The 18,646-nt window shown below is 39.1% G+C and overlaps 2 protein-coding genes across 2 annotated transcripts; both read right to left on the reverse strand.

The window, feature by feature from the left end:
• Window positions 1-35: 35 nt before the first annotated feature.
• LOC135119880 (structural maintenance of chromosomes protein 1A-like) lies at window positions 36-5,885 on the reverse strand. The gene is made up of 38 exons (XM_064044263.1): window positions 5,797-5,885; window positions 5,627-5,742; window positions 5,475-5,571; window positions 5,351-5,416; window positions 5,158-5,278; window positions 5,042-5,109; window positions 4,900-4,991; window positions 4,728-4,804; window positions 4,622-4,679; window positions 4,491-4,568; window positions 4,359-4,435; window positions 4,240-4,298; window positions 4,093-4,183; window positions 3,943-4,038; window positions 3,740-3,890; window positions 3,547-3,680; window positions 3,427-3,496; window positions 3,282-3,368; window positions 3,167-3,225; window positions 3,002-3,106; window positions 2,871-2,949; window positions 2,742-2,811; window positions 2,528-2,686; window positions 2,404-2,476; window positions 2,221-2,341; window positions 1,973-2,109; window positions 1,786-1,920; window positions 1,617-1,734; window positions 1,458-1,564; window positions 1,307-1,390; window positions 1,173-1,250; window positions 1,011-1,120; window positions 855-962; window positions 672-801; window positions 574-616; window positions 328-518; window positions 236-274; window positions 36-179 (listed from the first exon to the last, which is right to left on the reverse strand). Exons 2-38 carry the CDS (start codon window positions 5,727-5,729, stop codon window positions 99-101), a joined length of 3,552 nt encoding a protein of 1,183 aa, XP_063900333.1. The 5' UTR covers window positions 5,730-5,742; window positions 5,797-5,885; the 3' UTR covers window positions 36-98.
• A 9,305-nt stretch (window positions 5,886-15,190) lies between these two features.
• Window positions 15,191-16,607, reverse strand: LOC135119871 (uncharacterized). The gene is made up of 7 exons (XM_064044252.1): window positions 16,577-16,607; window positions 16,444-16,507; window positions 16,257-16,339; window positions 15,940-16,104; window positions 15,750-15,887; window positions 15,342-15,404; window positions 15,191-15,291 (listed from the first exon to the last, which is right to left on the reverse strand). Exons 1-7 carry the CDS (start codon window positions 16,595-16,597, stop codon window positions 15,238-15,240), a joined length of 588 nt encoding a protein of 195 aa, XP_063900322.1. The 5' UTR covers window positions 16,598-16,607; the 3' UTR covers window positions 15,191-15,237.
• Between the last annotated feature and the right edge of the window lie 2,039 nt (window positions 16,608-18,646).

Here is an 18,646-nt window from a genome sequence, read left to right on the forward strand (position 1 = left end):
TTTTAATAAAAGCAACAAACATGAAAACGCTATAGTTATTCTACGGTGATGTCATAAGATCGCCAAGCTTTATTGACTTGGTTAGTAAGCTAGTGATCTCAGCGGCTGTCAAACCTTGTAAGATCCAGAGTTAGAGTGGAGCTCGCCCCGGCGTTGTAGACTCCGACCAGAGTGTCCGCCTGCGTTCCACTCTGTTAATGACGAATGGCCGCGCGTGTAAAGCAGAAGGAATTACCTTCGAATAGAAGACATCCTTCAGAGAGATGACCACGCACTAGGAACGCAAGAAAAGCACTCACGAATCTTGAAGGAAAACCAGTAGGGTACCTGGAAATCCAAAGAACGCAGCTTGATGTAATTCGCAACTTTTTCGACGTTCATAATGTCTAAGGCGGCGTCGATCTCGTCGAGAATAAAGAAAGGCGAAGGCATGCAGCTATGGATGGCAAACAGAAGCGCCAGAGCTGCAACGGTCTTTTCACCGCCGGACAGAAGCTCCATTTGCCTGTAGGGCTTCCCTAGACGGATAAACTTAGCAGCTGGCTTTTTATGGACGCTTAATCTTCACTGTACCTGGCGGCATGGCAGAGTACTCGATTCCGCTATTGAAGGGCTCCTGCACGCAGCCATATTAGTACATACTGAGAAGGATCTGAGCATCAAGAAGATACGGATTCGTCTTCTAATATGAGGTCGGCAATGCCGTGCTGACCGGGTTGGTCAGCGATTTCTGTGAGGCTCTTGTAGATTTCGCTGATCCTTTCGCGTACAGTATGAAAGACGTTCGTAAACTTCTCCACTCTATAAATAAACGAACCAATAAATAAGTCTAAACGAGCTCTCCGCCAAAGGACCTTTCTTTCTCCAGTTGCTCAAAAGTCTTTTTGGCGCTTTTGGCGGATTCAACTACTTGGCGGTACTCTCTATCTAGGACCCTCACCTTTTCCTTGGCGGTTTTCGCCCTTCAAAAAGCGCTAACACGAGCATCATTCCGGCATATAACAAATCACTTTTCGACGGCTTTCAAATTCGGTGTCATTTGTTCAATTTTTTCAGTGATGGCGCGCAGTTTCTTTTCATAATTTTCCCGCACGTTTTGGACATCTTCTGGTGCTTTCAACTGTTTGGAAGTTTAGTGCCTTATAATTGTGGCGTATGGTTTACGGGAGAACCCTTTTCAACTCTGTGGCTAGTCCTCTATAGTCCACAGCGGATAATTCGCAAACCTCGCCCCCTTTTGCTTTGTTTTTCTGTGAAAGCAGAAAGTAGAGGCCAGCAAGAAATACCATGAAAATACAAAGCAAACTAGCAACGGGAGTTCTATTTGGTTCAAACGGCAGTCCAAAATCAGATTACTTCGCTGCTCATTAATTCTATCCCCCTCTCTTTCCTTTTTCAATTGGTTCACAGGGAGCATCACTAGGTGGTTGGCTACACAAGCAGAGAGCGACTGGTACCAATTCGGAAAGACTGCTTAAAAGAGCGCTATGAGCGGCTTTGTGAGCGGCAAGTTCCTTTAGAATGGCCTTTGCTTCGGCGGCACTCTTCTTCAGAAGTTCGGCAGCTGAAGCCCCGTCAGCATGTGATGGGCCAAAGTAAGCAAGAGAGCAGGATACCCTCAAGATGATGCTGCTCTGCAGCGTTCAACTCGTCTCTGCACTTCAGCTGTTTGGCCGCCAGTACCTCGCAATTTTTTCGCAAAAATTTTAAAGAGTTCTCTTCTTCATCCATTTGCTAATAAAAGGGGGTGTATGCGATATAACGCTGAACACGAGCAAATAATACCTTCTGAAGCTGAAGCAAGACGGAAGCCGTATTCCTCGATCTCTCGTATTCCAGTTCAGTTTTTAATTTTGAGATAACAGTGCGAAACTGAAGTCGTTTTTCGTTGACTTCTCGTGCCTCTTTGAGAGAAGTACCCTGAAAAAAAATTTTGCATGCCCCCGAAAAATTCAGGGAGTTACTAGTGAACCTCAAACTCTCGAATGGTGGAAATGTTGAGTTTTTTACAAAAGTCGCAAAAAACGGAGTTGACTATTTCTGACTTTTTAGTCTCAAGCAACGACAAGTCGTGCGTCGCTCTGTCAACTTCCTTCAGAAGGCTCTCAACTTTTGTTGTTAGTTTACAAAAAAAGTTTATTTAAAGGCTTTACTGGCTTCATAATACTTTCAAACTAAAGGCAGCCAATAAAACGAGAACTAGGAAAGTCAGAGAACCACCTTTTAAAGTGTCCAAGTGGCGAGCGAGGCCTTGGCTCTCTTTTTGCAGTTGCCCCAGCTTCTCCTTGGCTAATAGGAGCTCCTGTTGGACAGCCCGGAGCCTTTCTGCCAGAAGCTCGACCTGGAGCAGTAATCGTAGTCGAAGTAAGAGGTCAACAGCAAGTGGTACAGAGTAAGGCAAACCTGCGCCTCCAGTTCCGCTACCTCGTGCTCAGGGGTTATTTTTTGTTTCAGCTCTTCAAGTTCGGTATGGACTCTGCGGGCCAATAAGCAAAGCGAGTTGCAGACCCTTGCACAAGCACACAACCTTACGCGCTTTGCTTTTAGCTCGTGAACTGCTTTTTGGCCCCACTGCTGGCTTTTCCCTTGCAGACTTGCCACTCCCCCTGTAATAAGACCACTCTTTTTTATAAAAGTGCCGTCGAGGGTCACGCAGTTGTAGCGCTCAGAACTCCCAAAGCAAAGCCTGCAATTCGGAGCTTCACGTGGCCCGGGAAGAAAAAAAAAGGGCCGGAAAAAACCTGGCTGCTTCCTCATAACTGTCGCACACAAGTATGTTACCGCAAACAAATTCGACGGCTCGCCCCACCGCTACAATTGGCGTATTTTTGCCCTCAGTGAATAACACGTGGCAAGCTTCAAGGGCTCACCGGGATTACAGGTGACAATGTCTGCTACCAGCTTGCAGGTGCCGCCATGTGCTCTGTGCCTCTCGCTAATAGGTTGCCCCTGGAACGAGCCAAGATCCATTAGTTAGCCAGAATAATGAGGACAAGAGGACTTCAATAGTGTCAAGGGGCAGAAATGTTGCTGTACAGAGGCGCTGCTCTTTGAGATGACGGATGCATGCTCGAGCAGTCTGGAGATCTTGTACTACAATGGCGTTCTGCATGTAATAAAAAGGGGAAAATGACCATGCGACTCTTTAAATATGAAGGCTCTCCACCATATTCTTGCCGAAGACGACTGCTAGGGCAACACTGTATTTGCTGCTGACTGGGGTACCTAAAAGTCATTAGGACAAGGCAACGTGAAAACAGGCGACATGTGGAAGAGTATACAGAGGTCCATAAGCTTTCCGTGGACGCCAGGAAACAGTCGCATAAGGCCGTCCAGTGCAAGCTGGAACTGAACCTCGCGATGACTTTCTGCAACGGTGGTCATTGCTAGAAGGCATGAAGTAGTTGCCGCAAGCAGTGCACCAACCGTGCTTGTCGGCTTTGGCCTCACGCAAGTCTGCCTCTACAAGTCTTTCCTGCTCAAAAAGACTGCTGACCTGAAGCGCGATAGTGAATCTCGGGTTGGGATCTAGGCGACTCAGTGAACCTTCATGCTAATGAGGCTGTTGTTTTCTTTGACGCGAGCAAGTTTATCGCGGGCAGCCTTCCACTCTCGAGAAGTCTTCTGCTCCTCCTCTTGCAGTTGGACCAGCCGATGTTCGTAGTGGGAAATGGTAGCTTCTGCGTATATCGGTCGTGAGCACCCGTACGCATGGACGAGATAGCAAGCTCGGCCTTACCACGCTGGCGAATGGTCACGAGTATTTCTTCTTCTCTCGTACGCTCTCTTTGCAGATCTTCTTGGAATGACTCGAGAATCTTTTTCTTTTGATTAAGTTCGGAATCAACAAAGAGCGTCTGCGCTGTGGCCTCCTCTTTGAGTCTCGTGTACTTGTTTTACTTTTCACCTGCAATTTCTATTCCGCAAAGAGTTCAATGAAACCTCCTCAAGTTGCTCCTGCTTAAGGTGGATTCCCATCGTTAAGATTTGCTTCTGCTCGAAGTCTCTCATGCTCTCCTCAACGTTAAAGAGATCAGCCTGCACAAGGAGAGATTATAGGCAAGCGCTGGCAGTTATAAAACTGCACTCAACCTCGAGTTGCTGGACGCGCAGGCTACTGGCCGTGTGAACCTTCTCTGCCTTACTATGCTGGTTTCTTAGTTTCTCGATCTTCTTTTCGCAGCTGTACGCGTTTGGTTAAAAAAATAGACCAAGAGAATACGAGCTGATGTCATGCGCCTCTGGAGTTGTTCCTTGCATTTGTTAAGTTCCGGAAAGATCTTATTCACCTCGCGTTCCTGGAGAGACGCACGCGGATCAGTGGAGCAAAGCAATTGTCTTCAACAAGTACAAGTGACCTTTGCCTTCACTTCGTCAAGTCGTAAGTGGCACGCCTTCGTTAGCTTAGCGTGCCTTTTTCTTTTGTTCTGAAGCTCTAATGTTAAAAATGTGCAAACGCCCATAACTGGCGGGCAGGAAGGGTAGGCAACCCGCGGTCGCAGCCTCCACTTGCTCCTGTTGTTCCTTTACTTGGTTTCGTAAAAGAGTACTTCTCTCAGTCACGCTTTCTATTCGCAGGTTATCGAGTTTTACTGGCAAAAATACGGCATCTCGGCCATACCAAGCTTGCGGTCCATATAAAAAAGTTTAAACAGAACGAATTCCAGTTGGAGTGAATTCTGCAAGGAGAATAAAAAGGTATGCAGCTCAGCTGAGGAGTACACTACCAGTTGCTGCTTCAATTCCTGCCAGCAGTTTGCTTCCTCTTGTTGCTCCTTATATTGTTGCCTCTCTGCAGTGGCGCCTGCGTAGTAGCCGAAAGCAGTTTTAGTAAAAGGAAAAGAAAAAGTTTCTAGCCAAGGAAATTTAAATCGAAGTCAAGATCAATAAATCTCTTGCCTTTTTTCTTTTGATAAACCTCATTTTCTTTATCTTCCGTTAATTCTTTTTCTCGTTTAGCCTTCAAGTATTTTTCCTTATCTTCCTCAGTACTAGTAGCCACCAAATAAATAAAGGGTAATAAAGTTCTCTATTCTACTACATTGAAATTTTCTCAAAAAGTTTTGTCAGCTCTTTAGGATTCTTTCCGGCTATATCCTCAACTTCCCCCTAACGTAGTGATAACAAACAAATTGGGACAGCAGAAAATATGAATACCTGAAACACGAGAAAATTTTGAATTTTGGGCAAAATCGAAATACTCTCCAAGTGTTTAAGGTAAGTTTCACGGGACACTTTTTCTTTACCAACAAAATATTCGGTGCCACCATTATTAAACCTGCCAGATAGTGCGGAAAAGTAAAAAGTACCCGAAACTTATTAGTAGGAAGAAAAGCATTATTATTGAAACCTTCTTTCAAACTGTAATTCTCCGCTTCCGTTCTTAAAGATGGCGCAAACAGAGCCGTGCGACTCGCTTTAACAAAATAAAAGTAATGCTAAAAGCACAATACTCGAATTAGAGCAAAGTCAACCCCTTGTGTAATAAATCTTGTACTTTGTTCCCTCGTAATCTGTCAGCTCTGGTGCAAGCGAAAACAAAACTTATTGCATCCATCAAATTGGACTTTCCTATATGAAGAAAAAAGAATCTAGATATAATATTTATAATTTAACTTATAAGAACCAGAGCCGTTAGGTCCTATAATGGCAGTAAACTTAGAAAAAGGCCCAATTGTTTGAAGACCTTTATAAGATTTAAAGTTGTGTAGTTCGATCCTATCAAGCATTAGTTATCACGATCTGCGATTAAAAAGGGTATGAACAGGCGGATTTTTAGTCTTTTTGTAATATTACCGTTTGAAAAATTAAGCTAAATAGTGAGTGGTCTCTCTTGTTGCTCGACAGCTGGTAAAGTAAAAATCCCTATTCTTAGCTATCAGACCTCTTCCTCCTGCTTGATTGTGCGTGGTTTCGTGGAGGCTTAACTCTGTTTAAATTCTCTTTAAGTCAAAATATTTTACGTTCCACGTTAACCAACCGGTGCAATAAAGATTGTGAAACATCTACCTGTAGTGTATAGTCCCTTGTGCTTTTCTTTGAAAGCGGTAACAACTATTAATCTAGTACCTACTGCCATAATTATAGTGATTTTTTGGTTTCAATATTTTACCACTTCTTAATAGTAGCTCAAGCCTTATAATAACTGTATGACTACAGAATGCTAGTCTTGGTAATTCCAAATATGTTAATGTTTTCATAATCTGCAGTTTTATAATTGAGCTTCGAATATAAAACACCTTTTTACGCACATATATGAAACTCATTTTTTTTAAAACTTTCAGAGTGCAAACTCTGTAAAGTGCACTTTGCTCTACAGAACTTAATAAAAATAAGAAAAGGAGGTACTATTTTAATGGTATTGTATTACCTTCATGGAATATAATTATGCGCCTCAATTTTTGCTTGCATCCGTAATCTGGCTTTACTAAATTTGTATAAACTTTTAACTATATTTCCTTACTAAATCGACTAGGATACCAAGGTTTTAATTATAAGATATTCCAGGCAAATTTTTACAATTTTCCTATAGAGTAGGGCTTTATACGTTTTTATGAATATACTTTAAGGATTAATAAAGACCTTTTTGTTAATAGAATGTACCAATTATAGAAAAGGTTAACAAATATCAAAACGCTATCATAAAGCTTTTCTCACTAGTAGGACCTAAGGTGCAATATTTAAAAAATAAAGTTTTCAACTTGGCAACAAGTCCTAGTTTAAAGTAGTGGTTACTGTGTAAGATTGAACATTAACAATAGCACTAAGGCGAAAATTATGTCAATTGTTAAAAAAAAGCTATATAAATATGAAATTGACCGTTATAAGGCCTTCTACTTATGTAAATTTTTCCATTCTTGATCTTAGAGACTATATAACAGTATTATTGACTAAATACAGCTTTAGAGGTACAACGCCAAAAGAAATTACTGTCTAGACCCCAAAAAGTTACCCCCTTCTGGTGTGGAGCATGAGCTTTATTTATTTACTCATTATTGACAGACAATTAACTAAACAGCTCATGTGCCTTATTTAGTTTCTGTCGCTTAGGTTCTAACTATGTAGCTTATATTTATTAATTGTAGTTATCTTGAGAATCTAACTATAACTTTAACGGGAAGCTTTTTCCCATCTCCTTTTCGTTAACTTTGATTACTGGTTACTATGGAATAGATAATTGAAACGCCTAATTTTAGAGTAACCTACTTTTCTTTAAAAAAACTTGTAGTTCCACTTTAATGGAACGTAATTAAATGAATAAATTTAACATATAGATTTTATAATTATTAATGTTCTTTTCTAGTTAAGTAAATTTAAAACTATTTATAATATTAGTTAGGGCTCGCATTAATAGATCTAACTATTAGTGCCTGCAAGTAATTGCCTTCGGTTAGATTTTACTTACTGTGATAACTCCACTCACTCAAATCTGTTCTCGGATGCAAACCATTCATAAACTAGTTTTCCTCTTTCCTATAAAATATCCAAGCTATAAGCGCTACAATTTAGCTATAAAGTTAAACGCAGAGAGAACTTGGATTATCACAAGTATTAATTAACGCCCGCTTATGCGAAGATAATATCCAAAACTGGTGGTTGTAAAAGGCTTAACCCTTTAATTTAGTAGAAGACAAAGAATTAACTTATTTAAAAAAAGCCGAATTCTGCACACTTTAACGCAGGTTTTTTTATTTTAGGCTATAAGTTATTATTGCTTACCTTGGCACAGTTGTGGACTAGTATTTATCAATTTAGCGTGTGTACAGTCAGGGCAGGTAGTGGTAGCGTTGTAAACTGCCGATTACAGATAAAGGCACGTGCACATATAAATCATACGGTTATTTTGTAAATGTACTAAAATTTTTAGCAAAAAAACCCAGGTTTTTCTCTCTAACCGCCGGGCTGTGATTTTGGCCTGCGCATCTAACTTCTTACTTAGAATTTGCGATATTTTTATTTAATTTAAAATTTTTAGCGATTTATTTAAAATAAACGTATGTCTTAGAACACTTAAACTACGTAATTTATTACTACTGACCTTATATTACAGACCTTATTCATATATATTTATTATTTTTCCTTCATTTCCACCTCTATTTTTTTAAAAATATATATCTTTATATTAATTATGAGTCTGCCCTCTGAAGAAAAACTTCGAGCATTCATTGTTAACTTGTTGGCTATTGAGGAAGAACTAAAACACCCAGGACAAAAATAAGTCTAAAAGGCGAAAGGAGTCTTCTCTCTTTACAACTAACAATAATTATGTATTTTCGGCCTCACAAATTCTATATTCAACCAGATGCTTCCGAAGCAGTACTGGAAGGTAGCGAGGCTCTAAAGGTTAAAAAGGCGAGTTTAGTCATGGGAAAATAGCTAATATTAAGGATAATAAAAGCAGTAGCAATAACCTTAGGACTAATAGTTCCCATACTGGCGTCATTAATAATATAATAGTTAGCAACGACACTAAGAGCAAGAGAAATATATCCAGTAAAAGAATTAGAAATATTATTAGTAAGGATAGTAGTAAGTATTCCCCCCATTAAAGGTAACGACAACCCAGAAATTCTTAGAGACTCAGAGAAGCCACAAAGGCTTTACACGACACCGTGGACGTGGAGATGGGTGGCACTTCTGACACTGTCTCTCTATTTAGTAAAACGAATATATACTTCAGAATCCCCTCTGCGAACTCATAAAGAGAAAATTCCTCCTATTACCCTCTGTGAAAAACAAAAGTGGCCCCTTCTTGTACATCTTTTGCGATGCAACGGTGCCATAACCCCGAAATCAAGAGATACGCGTTTTGGAATTAAATTATATCCGACAACACCTCAAGAATACAATGAAAGCACAGCGATAATGCGCAAGCAAGAATTACAACATTTTACCTACCGATTACCTGAAGACAAGCCGCTAAAATTTGTTATTCCTGGAGTTTATTGCGAACTCGATATCCCCACCGTCGAGGTGGATCTGCGCACGCAAGGCATTACATCCCTCCGAGTGGCACGAAGGCACACGTAGGACACTGTCATTGGCAAGCGGAAGAAGCATCCGTTACTATTAGCGCTGGTGCATATACCCAGGAGGGAGCGACTAAAGCTATTAGAGATGAAGACTATTTTTTGCGCTCCAGCACTGATGCATTAAATGTGTGAGGGTTATTTGACCGCATAGCGTGCCAAATCACGAGACTCACCTGCTAGATGACCGAACTGTGGGGAGATACACATCGCTAATTATCAAGACTGCAAATATTATCCGCGTATGCCAGCCAGTCAACCCGCAAAGTTTACTTCGTCGGCGCCAACTGCAATTAATACTGTTACCCCGGGGGTCTATTACGAGTCTTGTTTGAGGACAAAATTTCATCAAGATTTGCCCAGTACCAGTTAGGTTCTAAAGCCCCTGGCCACGCTTCTATTGCGAAAACTGAAGAGTCAAAGCCGACAATACGGCGATGTAAGCAATTTTAACAACGAATTAATCCAGCATGCTTGAAACTGTGATAGGACTGGAATCCGTTTGCAACTTTTTCTAGCCAAAGACGCGCCGCCACATTCGGCTCCTCTTCAGGGATGCAAAATGGTGTCCAGAGTAAGAAGCACGGCTTCAGGAGCTGTTACAACGAGAAAGAATTGATGTACGCGCCATTAACAAGACGCATCTCTTCCCTAACATCGTATTTAATTGTTAAACTTTGTTACGTATCGCCGAGACAGAATTGATGCACGAGGCGAGGGCGCGGTTCTCTTGGTAAAAGGAGTATTCGCCATTCGATATCTGTGCCAGTTCTACAAAGTGTCGAGGCAGTGGGTCTTTCCTATGTATGGCCGTTCAGGGGGCCGTGTCTGAAATCGCTGTCTACAACTCCCCTTATAATCTACTAACGCCCTCCGATTTAGATGCTATCCTTTGGAGTGTCCCTTCTGCTGTTTTGTGCGGGGATTAATTGCAAGCACCATACATGGAACAGCCGAGCCGATAACTCGAATGGTCACCTCCTTGATCCCTATGCTGTTTAGCACGGGCTTTGCGTACTAGGTGCCCAGCCACCAACAGCGGGCGCAGGCGCAATGAACGTACTGGATATTGCCATACTTAAAGATATACGTCTCTCTACGGCATCTGAAGTTGCTCCACGAGCTGTCCGCCGATCACCTCCCAGTTATTTATGCTGATGTATTAGAAACCCCACGATGCCGCGATGTCCGTATCCGTCCATACCTTCTACGCCCGCCCTGCTAGATGATGCTATTACCCTTTTTGAAACCGCGCCTAGCATGGCTCACACCACTGCCACGACAACTCGTGAAGTAACGTACCGCCAGACCGCCTTTCTGACGAAGACACTTATCTATTAACGCCGACGTCTCATTCGAGTAGCCATGTTACCGCAGAGTACCGAAGGCAAATTTGCGCTTAATCGGCTTCACAGATGCATTTAAAAAAAGCTAATGGCCCATTTTAACAATAAATGGGAGAGCTAACTACATAGTATACCAGAATCAGGCAGCAGCAGTCACTCCTCCTTTTGGAATATTGTTAAAAGGATCAAAAATCGGGGCTTGCACCACTACCTCCCTTGGTGAAGGAAATATAGTAACCGAGAGTGATGGAAGTAAAGCTACGTTTTTCGCCAATTTTCTTGCTATCCAAAACGTGCCGGCTGCTCACTATACTGCTAATGATGATACGTTCCCTCAGATGAGCTTACCCCTCCCCGAATGTGGACGAGGGGCAAGCCATTGTCGAAGCGCTACCAAAACGAAAAACTTCTGGCCCCAATGGCATCACTAATGAGCTGCTGAAGAAAATGCCATTAATAGGGATGGACCATCTTTTCTTCTTGAAAAATCTCCGATGCTCCTTAGCGCCTTTCCAATTCGATGGAAAACGGCAATCGTTGTGATGCTACCGAACACACTTAAACCGGAATCAGCATCTAGTAAGTACCGACCGGCAGCCTATTGTCAGTGGCTGACAAAGTGGTTGAGGCCTTCTTACTGCGCCGTCTTAAAGAAGCCGTTGGCGCTCGAAAAGCTTTACCAGAGTTTCAGTTTGGATGTTCCACAAGGGCAGTCAACGACCTAGCACCTCCTCCGCTTAACTGAATGGCCCACCCACGCTTTTAACCATACGGCAACAGGTGCTATCTTCATAGACGTTGAAAAGGCATTTGATCAAGTTTGGCTTGAAGAACTGCTGCACAAATTGAGCTCATTATCTGCCCCTTATGGCCTTTATAACTTTGCTAAAACCATATCTGAATGGTCGCGCTTTCAGTGTGCGCGTGGGCGATTCACTGTCGCCGCTTTGTCTTCTCTGACCACTTTCATTTGCAATTTACATGAGCGGCGTGCCCTTGCCATCTGACCCCCCCCCCCCCACACGAATCGCCCTTTACGCTGACGAGACGGCCGTAATTCCTCTCCGAAGTCTCCCGCCTTGCTATGCATGATTTACAGCCCTACCTTGACGCCCTTGCTGTGTGGTGCCGTGATCGGAAGGTTACTATAAAAGCGATGAAGATCAAAGCTATATTAATTTCATAAGAACGCGCCCCCAACCTTTAATGGCTTGAAGATTCCATGGTGTTTTCAAGCGAAATACTTGGGGTCATTATCTACAACAAAGTTCCAGGGGGCCTCACATGGACTATGTAGCGGAGAAGGTCAAGACAGCAATTAAGGCGCTTTATCCTTTACTTTGCGGTAAGAGTAAACTTCTTTTGCTAAACAAACGGCAAGCGTATATGTCTTACATTCAGGCAATAATGGCAATAATGGAATACGTGTCTGCTGCTTGGATCTATGACTCCACTGCGATGGCGCCGGCACTTCAACTGGGACAGAACAAATTGCTGCGTGCTCTGACAAATGTACTGTGACTTGTGCGGAATAGGCACTTCACCGGGACCTTCAGCTGGGTCCTTTTAACATTGTTTTCCAACACCATGCCGTGGTCCTTTACAACAGGCTCACCAGGCACACTAATCGCCCTGCTGGTGAGCGAACTTATTCAGGAGGCAAGGGACGGGGCACGTTATCTCCGCCCACGTGACGCGCTTAAGCTCTAGTCTTTTTTTTGTTTATGTAAAAGAATAGCGACATCCTGAATGCTATTTTGTATCTGCGAGCACCCGTGGTTAAGAGCTCGAGTATTCGAAGTTTTTAACTCGATCAAGCACCAGGAATTGTCATTAATAAATAAAATTTAATTTTTCTCAGAAGCCAGGAACAGTCTATTATGTTTGACCCTTAGGGTGAGCATGTGGACAGCGGTTCCATTTTTAGTAAGCATCTTGTTTATATCTATTTATTAATCATTATAATTTAATTTATACCACTTGTTAGGGAAAAACACAACACTTGTGGGTCAACATAAATAGAGATAGCAAGCCTCCACAAGAGAATATCAAGTTTTCCTGCTATTTGGTTTTAAGTGTAACGTGTGGTGTTAAGGAAGTAGTCTATTTACCGGATACAATATATATTACCAGACAGATATTTATACATTTGTCCCTATCGTATATATATTTATATATTTATGCTTTTTACATCCACCCACTCGATATTGCCGTCCTCCTAGGAATGACAATTAGACTCCTACGGGTATAACCTCGCAGGTTATAAAGCCCTAGAAAGATATAAAGCGCAAAATTTTGCTCGAGTAATAAAAATTATAGAGAGTAACTAATGGATAGGAGGAACTACGTTAAGCAGGGTAGCAAAGAACGTAGAAGTAGATCGTAGGAAGAGAAAACTAAACGAGGGTACTAAGGATACTAAGATAGTAGATATAGAATTAAGAACGCAGAACAAAAATCGAGAACAGAAGCATTTAAGATGCGTGAAGATAGCGCTTTAATGCAAAGAATATAGCGAAATCCGTTCTACCAAAAAGTCATTTAATTTATATACTAACAAGAGAAGAGAATATAGTTAATTGCGTACTCATTACAACTAAATAAGGTTAGTATTCAATGGTAAGCACTTATTTTTGTTAACTACATTAGAACCCTCGAATTATAATTTTAAGATAAAGGGATTAATCTAATAAGGCATTAACGAGCGGAATACGATGCTGTTGCTATACACCTATAACCCTTATCTGATTATTTATTCCCTAATTTTAATTTTTTTTTTATGAATTTTTTGAAAATGGAGGATAATTTGAACTGAAAGGTGATAGTACCACTCTAGGGACACGTTTACTGACAGCCGAAGCCTAAGTCCACGTACAATCAAATAGGCGCTACAAAATAACACGCAACCTTTAATACGCACACAGTTCGATTTGGTCTAATAGCTACTTAAAAGACGAATGTGTAGTAAATCTTTGTAAATATTGTCTTACCAACTTAAAAATTTTCTACATCTACGCAAACTTGAGGTAGTGTGTAAACCTCAAAATTCGCAAAAACCGGAAATTGTTTATTTTATAATTCCACTAAAGGAGGAGTATATACATATGATCAACTTTGTAATTCAAAGACAGTTGCAAGGATGTGCATCGTTGGTCACCCAGAGTATTTTACAATATACGTAAGGAGCCGGGATAAACGCACATAAAAATTTAAAGTTCATACCATGACGCAATTTTTTGAAGAGTTTTGGCTTTAGCGCTTGTGAATCGCGTATTCGAAAGAAATTTAAGTATAAAAACCTCAAAAGATCATTGAGATGTATAATGGAAGATGTTATAAGAGGATATGTACAACTTGTTAAAACCCCAAAACGCATCCCATTTACAAAACAGGGAAAAAGGTGTCGTTTGTAAACACGAGATATATGCCGAACATTGTTAGTGCTATTTGTTAAGATTGTACTAAAGAATGCAAATGCGTATTGTTTCATTCAATAAGCAGTTTTTGAGGTTTTATTGTTATGCTTTTTAGAAAGCAATCTTTGTTTTAAAACAAAAAAGATTTAAAATTTTCAGTTACATGATTTTTCCTATATTTTCGTATTTTGTTCCAAATCAAAATGTTTTAACATTTTCACCTAACTACTTTTTTTATGGTTCTATAAGGTTTGTTTTGACATTTACTACCATTTAAAATATCAAATATTTGAAAATCACCATAATTTTAGTAGGGCTTAATATGACTCGATGTTACTGTTTGAGTCCTACATTTCCATGTTACCATTTTAAGGTTAAGAGGAGTCTTATTAAAGTACTACTTTCCTGAAGGTATAAACACCCTTTCTCGATGAGACGGTAAATCGATCGCTCTTCTCCTTTTCTCCGTCCTAGGCCGCACTCAAGGAGTTAATTTTGCGAATATACTAATATCTAAGGTCGGTGACCTATTCGCCTTATAAAAAGTAACTACCCACCTTTATTCTCTTTTCAGAAAAAAACCGTTGATATAAGTTACACATCTTTGTTGATATTAAAAATAATTGAGTTAATAAAGGAGCAAAAAAAAAATACTTGAATTGCTCTATGCCTCCACTCGATTAAAAATTAGGGCATAGAACTTATATAAGACCTATATATTTTTAACGGTCACCTGCGAATTTTCGTAAATAAAAAGTGGAGTATGCAGTAATAATATTTGTTTTAATGGAAGGTAGTCGGTAGGCCCAAAAAATAGGGTTTTGGTAAAGTCAATCTTTCTAAGGTTGTGATTGTCAGATAATATGAGCGCAAAAAGTATAGCAGCCCCCTATGTTTTCGGTTTTTTTTCAAAATATTCTTCTATTTTTATTTGCAACAGGATTTTATAGAGTTTGCTAATTTTTGTAAAATTTAATTGCAAATAAATAAACATATTTCGCGACAAAAAATTTGAAGCGATACGTAAGTACCCGGAAAGCACACTAACAGAAAAACAAAGTTAGGTTCCATTAACTGTAATTATTGCACTACTGTATATCTGCTACTCTATTTAAAAATTATTCTGTTCTTTGGTAGTGTTCTGCATAAAAAAAAATTGTTCTCTAAATATAGAATTACTATAAGCACAAACAAAAAACTTTTCCTAACTTATTCGGTTTGTCGCCTAACCTTCAAAAATTTTATAAATTACTGTTTGCTTCTATATGACTTTTAACCTCGAGGGTAGGTGTACTAGACAACCAAAGATAGTAACGAAAAAAAGAAAAATGAATTCCTTTTTATAACTAAAAACAATAGTATAAGCTATAAAGTGCACGAGAACAACAGCCTTTTTAGATCCTATTAAATAAGTTAGTATGCGTGAACGCAAAGCGTGAGTGGCTACTAAGCGTCAGTAGCGACCGTTACAGGATGGTACAACCTAAAGTCCGCTGGGAACTAAAAAGTAATTAAGGTTTAAAGTATATAAAGAAAGAGACGGTGCAAACCTCATCTTCCGAATAAAACTTCTCAGAGAAGACGATGCGCCGCAAACGACAATTGGCATGAATCTGTAGGCATAATAAATATAATAAATATATGAACAACAAAGTAGGAAAAAAGCAAAAAGGTCTAAATCGCCAACCATGATGGTTCTTTATCATACATAAAAATAGAGATAAATAGGTATCGTTTTATTATTAAATAAAAATTTCTATCGCTCTATCAATGGGTGGACAAGTTTATATACATATGTTGCGAACTACAACCCAAAAAATGATACCTATTTAGTTAAATCCAGAAAGATAATATGAAAATATTACTATTATTTTATATAAAAGGAGGAGTGCCTTAAAAAATTTAGAGCGCTAACTACGGCCCTATTTACTGCCTTTGCATAAGAATCTATAACGTACCTGAACGCGAAGTGTTTCGGTAAAATTTGTGCCATAGCTTTTCTTGGTTAAGTCACTCAAATTAAATTGTATAAGATTCCAACCCGCATCGAGCCGTAGAGGCATCGTGCAAATACTGGGATTAACTCGGGTTGCGGTCTACAAAAGGAAAAAGATTCGTCTATAAATCAACTTTAAATAGTAAAAGGACCTGAAAATTAGACGCGCGGAACCTTCGCACAATGTTTTTATTATCTAAAATCTGAATCTCAAAAGAAAAATAGCCTTCCACATTCTTTATTATCATTGTTAAAAAAGGGAGTTTAAGCCCTAAAGTTTTGTTTGGATCTGCCGGGCAACTTATGTATGTTACTGCCTAATTAAATAAAAGCTTAGAAAATAACCCTGAAACAGACTATTGGAAAAATGAGCTTAAAAATTAAAGGTCAAAATAACAATTAAATTTATAAAGAATCTTAACAAAGTGAAAGTAAATTTATAAAGAATCTTAACAAAGTGAAAGTATACAATATTTTTTGAGTCCACAATTTCATAAACACAAGAGTCAATATCCTCGTCAACCACCTTTTTAATGTCACCACTCTCACCAGCTATTACATAAAAAAATTAGATAGCCCAAGGTAGACTCAAAAGAAGAAAAAAAAAATTCAGATAACAGTTAATTAGCAGAGTAAAGCGGTACAAATATACATACTATGTTCGCTCCATAGTTGTAAAGGCTTTGATCCTAAACTGTAAAATATTGACAGAAAACCCGCCTGTGAGTAAAATATTGTTTAACTTACGTTCGTCATAATGTGACTAGTAAACTATAGGTGCGACACTACCTGAAAGGTGTTTCTAAACATTAACTAGTAGTAGGTGATTTTAAAAAAAAAGCTAAATTCTACTGATAATATGCAAATCTCTACTAGTTTACTAGGCACCTCCACGTGCCGACAGCGCTTAGGAAAAGTGAAGAGATGTTTAATCTTTTAAACTAAATTTTTTAATAATTTTACTTGTTCACTTGATATCTTTTAAATTTAAGAGGATATCGTCTATGTAAATAATTACTTGTAAAAAATTATAATTTTTTTTTTTACTTTTTATAATATACTTTGTTCTATTTATAGATGCTGGATAAGAAATTGCAACTTTATATAAGAAAGCGCTTGATAACTACATGAACTACCTCAACGTAAAAATTACTGGAACATTTACATTTCCCAACAAATCTTATTTCCTTAACCCTAGAGGTGTTAAAAGATTTTTTTAACACAAATAAGATGGCGCCCTACCGCAATTTCTTTTTTATATTTTGTTTTGTAATGCGTTTTAAATTAACAAATAATTGCAGAGCATCAAATTTTTTTCTAAAATTTTTATATAGTATACTACAATAAAGCCTACAATGTATACTTAAGTTGTTTGCTATATTTGGTTAGTTTACTGTCCATTGTAATAAATTCGCCAACCTTCAGTTATGTAACATTAACTCGTTTAAAAAAAAACTTTTTATACGTTCAAAGTGCTTTTATGGACGATTTTTAATTTGACCTTATTAGAATGATTTAAAGGCGAGGGTATATACTCGACCCTCAAAGACAGAAAAAGAGAGCCGCGTCGTTGGTAATCAGACCCAACACCTTGAATTTGCATGCAATGATAACCGCTAGCTACGACCACAACTCTTGTCCTGATCAGATAGGTTTTACTTATTTAACCAGTTTTACCCTATGTTATAACCTGTCAAACCAAGATATTTAGCCAATCTTGGGTGCCATACACGTCCTTCAAGGACCGAAAAAGAGAGTCGCATTGGTGGGATTCGTACCCACGACCTTGAGTTTGCGCGTCGATGACCTTAACCGCTGAGCTTCGACGGTAACTCTCGATCCCGGTATGATGGCTTTAAGTATTAAACGTGTAATTTTAAGACTGCTAAAATTGTGTTCCACCGGCGTGGGTGGTTGGGGTCTAAAAGCCCCGCAATGTTAATGGTTCATTATTTTATTAGTTTGTTACTTTAAATATTATTATTACAATAGTTATTGCTATAAGCATAATTATTTAGTATTTTAAATATCATTGTTATTATTAAAGGTTTCCTTGAGAATACCTTTGGGACTTTTGCTTTTTCTGTAGTAGCTAGGATCGTAAGCTACAACTTTGGTCGAAAGTTGGTAAGAATGCGCTGAAATTTGAGAACCAACTGTTTGTTGATTGAAAAAGGGTCTTTGAAAAATTCACTTTTACACAGCCCCTGTGTAAGTCACAAATGCGGCCGAACTGGCGCTCTGGCTAGTTCAAAAGAAAATTGTTCTATAGGATTCGAAGTCTTTAATAATGACACCTATATAGGACCACGCAATTGACTCGTAAGTTTCAGTCTTACCAGAGATTTAGAAAGCATTAATTTTTTTTGAGGTTAAGTTTACTTTTTTGGCACATAGTGGCTAAGGAGTGTTTTTAAAGCCTTCGCTTTATAATAACATAGGTGGTGTGGACATGCCAATCTAGTTTGGAGTTGTTTGTTATGCAGAGGTATTTAACGTAATCGCTCAGGGGATCTCCGGAGAGCCCTACTTTTTGCGGTTTTAATTGTAACTTGCCATTGGTCAAAATATTTTTAAAGTATTTAAGAGCAGAAGTTGCCCTATTGCTAAGGGGGCTGAACCGGAACTTCTGTAAACTGTGGGTATATCATAAAAGTTAGATGAAAAAAAAAGTGGTGAAAGAAGATGCTCTTGAGGAATCCCTTTAGTTAGTTTACTTTTAGAAGATTTCTTTGTAATAATATTGGTAGAAAAAGCAAGCAGAAAGGATTTGATTTATAAGTGTGAGGTTTTTGGGAAAGTTACGTTTAATTATTTTAAAAAAATTGCCGTAGTGCCAGAACTTATTAAATGCTTTTT

This window comes from Zophobas morio, unplaced genomic scaffold (assembly GCF_036711695.1).
Source record: "Zophobas morio isolate AGI-343-1 ecotype UQ-CSIRO unplaced genomic scaffold, CSIRO_AGI_Zmor_V1 ptg000311l, whole genome shotgun sequence".
NCBI lineage: Eukaryota > Metazoa > Arthropoda > Insecta > Coleoptera > Tenebrionidae > Zophobas > Zophobas morio.